At 37.5% G+C, this 5274-nt stretch overlaps 1 protein-coding gene across 1 annotated transcript; it reads right to left on the reverse strand.

Moving 5' to 3' along the window:
* Positions 1–703: 703 nt before the first annotated feature.
* On the reverse strand, positions 704–2973 carry LOC107093113 (BTB/POZ domain-containing adapter for CUL3-mediated RhoA degradation protein 3-like). Its single transcript, XM_015387946.1, has 2 exons — positions 1980–2973; positions 704–1767 (listed from the first exon to the last, which is right to left on the reverse strand). The coding sequence occupies exons 1-2, from the start codon at positions 2215–2217 to the stop codon at positions 1493–1495; spliced, it is 513 nt and encodes a 170-aa protein (XP_015243432.1). The 5' UTR covers positions 2218–2973; the 3' UTR covers positions 704–1492.
* Between the last annotated feature and the right edge of the window lie 2301 nt (positions 2974–5274).

A 5274-nucleotide genomic window follows, 5' to 3' on the forward strand; every position in this document is an offset into this window, starting at 1 on the left:
GGAAAAAAAAAACATTAATCGATTATCTTGCGGACGTGTCGATGCATCGGATCGTCGGCTTTTGGATCGATGCATCGATACAAAACGATTATTATTTACACCCCTACTAATTACCCTAGCTTCCACAAACATAGTTGATATTAGGTATGTTTGTTTTCATCACCTTCCAGCCTAAGATTCTAGCTGAGGTTTGTTGTTGTGTTCGGGGTAGTTTGTCCTGGAAAGACTGGCATTTTTCATATTCTGCTGGATAACTCTGTTTAAGATGCTGAAAAAGGGTTTGTGGTGCTGCTGCCTTTAACACCTTTAACACTGCATGTATGGAGGACCAACTCTGCCATATTTAAAAATAAATACAGAAATAAATAAATGCTCAATAAATATATAAGCATACAATTAATTGCCAACAAAAATACAATAAAAAAATAAATGCAAGTAGAAATTAAATTATAAAGTGAGACATAAATGTATATAACTCTTAATTAGCTTCTTTATTTATTTGCCTTTGTAATATTTACCTTATTTATTTTTTTGTCCTTAATAATCTTCAACTTTATTTTTTAATTACTTACATTTTAAAGTATTTATTTATGTGCATGTTATAATATTTTTGTCTGTTTTATTCTTCCTTTGTATTTTTTTACCTTAGTTATTTCTTCGCCGCTGTTTATTTCTCTCTACCCTTTTTACATTACTGCCTGTCATATTTGCTTATATATTTATTGAGCATTTATTTATTTCTGTATTTATTTTTAAATATGGCAGAGTTGGTCCTCCATATGCGTGGGGTTTCTTGCTCTACATCTGTTGCAGCAAACCCAAACCAGTTCCAAACAACAGATGATTTTATTCCTTTTTTTAAGGACTAACTTCCCACTCTCACTAGTAGCCATGTTGTCGTTTACCGAAATGCACCATTGAGTAATACTACAGCTCTGGAAGCTCCAGGGAGCCAAAATTGCAGCGTTTAACAAAACAATCTTTTATTTTAATCATTTGCAACAAGAAATTCAAATTAATTAATTGAATCGGTTTTTTGTCATGGCCTAATTCAGTACCTGAGAAAAGTTGACTAAAGTAACACTCAAGTGGTTAATATTCTGCAAACCTTTTAGAATTCACTCAAACCAATTTAAACAGCCCCCCAAGTGTTAAGATTGACTTGCAATAGCACAATTCTTTATACAAACATAAAAACAATAAAAATCAGCAAGACTGCAAAAGGACCAGAACATATTGGCAATATTAAGCAAAATGTTGCTGAACATAAAAGTCCGGAACTGAACTTTTCTGTTGACAGTTTAAGTAAAATTCCAGAGCAGGTTTCCTTTTAACAGTTCAATGGAGACAAAGCAGTTACTTCTGCAATATCTATAATAAAAGTAAACTGTCCAGTTAGTTATTATTACAGGACACATAATGAATAAAATGAATAAATAGGCAATAACTAACCCTGCCCAATGAAAAAGTCCAAAATAGCTCAACACATTGACTAATACGTTAAGTATGATAAAAACAAACTATTTTCACTTTTTTTTTCTTTTTTCTTTATCTGCATGCAGCTCTTGTCAATAAAAACCTCAGTTCTTCCTCCTACCTGCATGGCAGTGAGGCAGTGCTGGACGAGTCCCTGTACTCTGTAGTACTGGGCCTCCTTCAGGACCTCATCAAGTTCTCTGTGGTCTTCTGGAAGTGGTACCGAGCCATCGCGCAGGAAGTTCAACACCAACCCAAAATGTCTGCCGGACCTTTCCAAAACCACCCAACCTAAAGCAACAGGGAGATCCGTAAGGGAGGGATTTTTCACTCAAGTGTCAGAATAACAAGAATTTAGGCTAAAAAATGGGGAATAGCTCAAAACTGATAACATAAAATTTTTCGAAAGGATAAATTCAGGGCTCCTAAGAAGACAGGGTATGATACTTTTCACTATGAGGTGAGCTAATAGGCAAATAGCAACCAGAGAGACAGCTACTGACCTTCAGAGTCTATGGTAACATCTGTTGCTCCGGTGCAAATGCTTCGCAGAAGACTGTCCTCTTTGCTTAGCGTCTGGATGGTCGTATAATGTATGGAGCCACCAACATTCAGCTTGACGTACTTGCTCCCCATCAGACCCGGATTTCTGCGCTCATCTGTGCTGCGGCAGGCGGGCGGGGGAACGGCAGACTGGACGGAGTCGCCATCATGACGGCCGACTGAAGCCTCCGCAGACATGGGGCTGTGGGCTCACTTCCCAACTACAGCACAGAAGAACACGATGGCTCATTTCTCTTATAATGTTGGATAAATAATGAGCTGGCAGGCTATCAGCCAAAAAGGTGGATTTTTTATGATTGACAATAAGGTCCAACAAGATATATGAATATAAATCATATATCTTCTATTATACCCTTGGATAATCTTTAATTATATAAGAGTAGGGCAACAATTCAATATCAGTATATCACAGTACAATTATTATTCAATAATGGTGATGTGACAGACAGTTAAATACATCTTGGATATTTCAATGCATATTGCAGTTTATAATTACAGTAGTTATCGCTGCTGATAGAGATTTTGGATTTTATGTAGTTTGTGTTTTCTAATTTAGAGCAAATATTTAAAAAATGTTTATATTAAAAGATTTTTATAAACATAGCATAATAATCGTAATAACTTTGTTCAGGTTTACGCTGTGAACATTCCTGAGTCTTTCTGAGGGTTTTAGTTTGTTTATATCAGTGTTAGAATCATATAGTACAAAAATGAGCTCATGTACATTCAGTTGCTTAATGTATTTATGACCAAGAAAACCAAGGGAGTTAGTTTCTATGTTTTGAGATCAGGCCAAGGACGAGGGAGGTCTTGTTGATCTCCATCTCCCGATACGCTCTCGCCTGTGTCCGACCTCTCAAACATTTCAACATCATTGTAGCATGGCTGAGACAATTTGTGTTTGCAGTTTGAAGAACGCCCGCTTGCTTCTGATAATTTCCTTTGGCGTCAGCACAAATTTAACGGATAGCTAACCAATGAGTGTTTGTGTTAAATNCCATTCAAGTTGTAGTGTTTTGCAGTTGTTACAATTGTTTTGACCATGTACAGTATAACAATAATTTAACAGCATTTATTTTTATAAACCCCATTCAACCCCAGAAACCCCTGTGCCGACAGGAAAATAAAAATAACTAAATATAAAAATAACTAAATATATATAAAAAAAAAAAAAAAAAAAAAAGATTGTTATCCCAAAATGAAAACACTTTACATTGAGACTTGTTTACTAGCGAGAAGGGAGATTTGAAAGTTATTCAAAATAACCCAATAGAGGGTCCCATACTTTGTAAAATTTTTTGTTTGATCCTTTCAAAAAATATTTAACTTTTTCGATTTTTAGGAGCATCATCATATCCAGGAGCCACATTGCTGCCTTAGGTGGAAATTAGGATTTCCATTCCAGAAGTATTCTCCTTCAAGCAATCAGAGTTGCAAAAGCAATAACATTTTCCTATCTAGAAATAGCAGAGTCAACCCCAAAAATAGCCATTAAAGGACCAGGTTTTAGATGTAGACCAAACGCATCGTTTAAAATCCCAAATACTGAGTTCCAATACTCTTTCAGCTTAGAGCACGACCAAAACATATGAGCTAAGTCTGCGTTGGTGGCTCTACAGCGATCCCACGCTCCATCTATTTCTATATTTTGGCAAGCCTGACTTTGCTATAGGGAGTACGGTGGAGAATTTTAAACTGAATCAGATTGAGACGCACACAAGAAGTAGTATCGTTCACAAGATTAAGAGCTCTAGCCCAGGTCTCTTCTGAAACGACTATCCCTAACTCTTCTTCCCATTTTGTCTTGATGTTGGCTGTTGATATGTTACTAAATGACATAATTAAGTTATATATATTAGAGATTTGGCCCTTTAAATGTATGGGGGTCTAGGGTTAGGGTTAGGAGGTCTATGGTGCCCGAGGCAGAAAGGTCCATAAAAGTCCACAAAAAACGTGTCAATATTCCTCCATACTGCTCGTCCAATGTATTCCAAGTNACCTTACAAACTAGAAATAATTGGAGCGATTATTAATAACTAAGCCCAAACGGGGTCATAATACTCTTAAACCGTACATGAATAAGAAAAAATAAACAATCCCACCCCAAGAATAATAAAATATCACATAGAAAATATCAACATCAAATTCACCAGAGAGGATGCAGAGGACAACAAACTACCTTTTCTGGACTGTCCGATGAGCATGGAAGGAGATGGAAGCCTAAACATTGAAGTGCATCGGAAACCTAATCACATAGACACACAGTATCTTCTTTTTGACTCACACCACCCACTGGAACACAAACTCTTTAATCAGAACCTTACAACACCGGGCAGAACGTGTCCCTACTAAAACAGAAGGGAAGCAGAAAGAAGAACAGAAACGCATCAAAGATGCTCCCCAAACCTGTGGACACCAAAGCTGGGCGTTCATCAAATCAGCAAGGACATCCAAAAGACATGCAGCAGAAGATAGCGGGGAGAAAATTAAATGCAAAAACATCACAATCTCTTATGTTGCTGGAGTGTCTGAAAAACTCAAAAGGATTTTCTCCAAACACAAAATCCCGGTTACATTTCAAACCAAACCAAACCCTTAAACAGAGGCTAGTGCATCCTAAAGATAAAACCCCCAGACCGAATAAGAGAGGAGTGCTATATGCTGTTCAGTGCAGTGAGGAATGCTCTGATCTTTATATTTGAGAAACCAAACAACCTCTCCACAGACGCATGGCCCAACACAGAAGAGCGCCCTCCTCTGGACAAGACTCCGCAGGTTATCTACACATTGTGGACAAAAGACATTCTTTTATGGACCAGAATGTTCACATTTTGAATAAAGAAAATAGGTGGTTCAAGAGGGGCATGAAGGAAGCCATCTATGTTAAGAGAAAAAGACCAACTTTAAACAGAGGTGGTGGACTCAGATTCCAGCTTCCAAAAACCTACAAGTCAGTTATAGAGTTGATCCCCTCCAGGTGTCATCACACCCCCCACCCCATCACACAGGAACAAAGTACCAAATCTCTTCAGCAAGATGAACAATCCCTCCATTAACAACTGACAATCATAGACAGGTTGCAGGTATTACAGAGGAGACAATCCCCCCCTTTAACGACCGACCTTCAGAATCATAGACAGCTGATGAAGGTTCTCAGTCATCCAGGTCATAGTCAGTCCGTAAAAATTCAAAAAATATCCACTGGACTTGGTTTCCAAGATTTGAAGACGTTTC

Source organism: Cyprinodon variegatus, unplaced genomic scaffold (assembly GCF_000732505.1).
Source record: "Cyprinodon variegatus isolate N-32 unplaced genomic scaffold, C_variegatus-1.0 Scaffold408, whole genome shotgun sequence".
NCBI lineage: Eukaryota > Metazoa > Chordata > Actinopteri > Cyprinodontiformes > Cyprinodontidae > Cyprinodon > Cyprinodon variegatus.

Excerpts from the sequence above, each read along its gene's own strand:
- LOC107093113 (XM_015387946.1), bottom strand. The coding sequence starts at position 2,217 with ATGTCTGCGGAGGCTTCAGTCGGCCGTCATGATGGCGACTCCGTCCAG. Across the intron at positions 1,768-1,979 it reads TGTTACCATAGACTCTGAAG|GTTGGGTGGTTTTGGAAAGG; the intron begins GTCAGTAGCTGT and ends CTGTTGCTTTAG.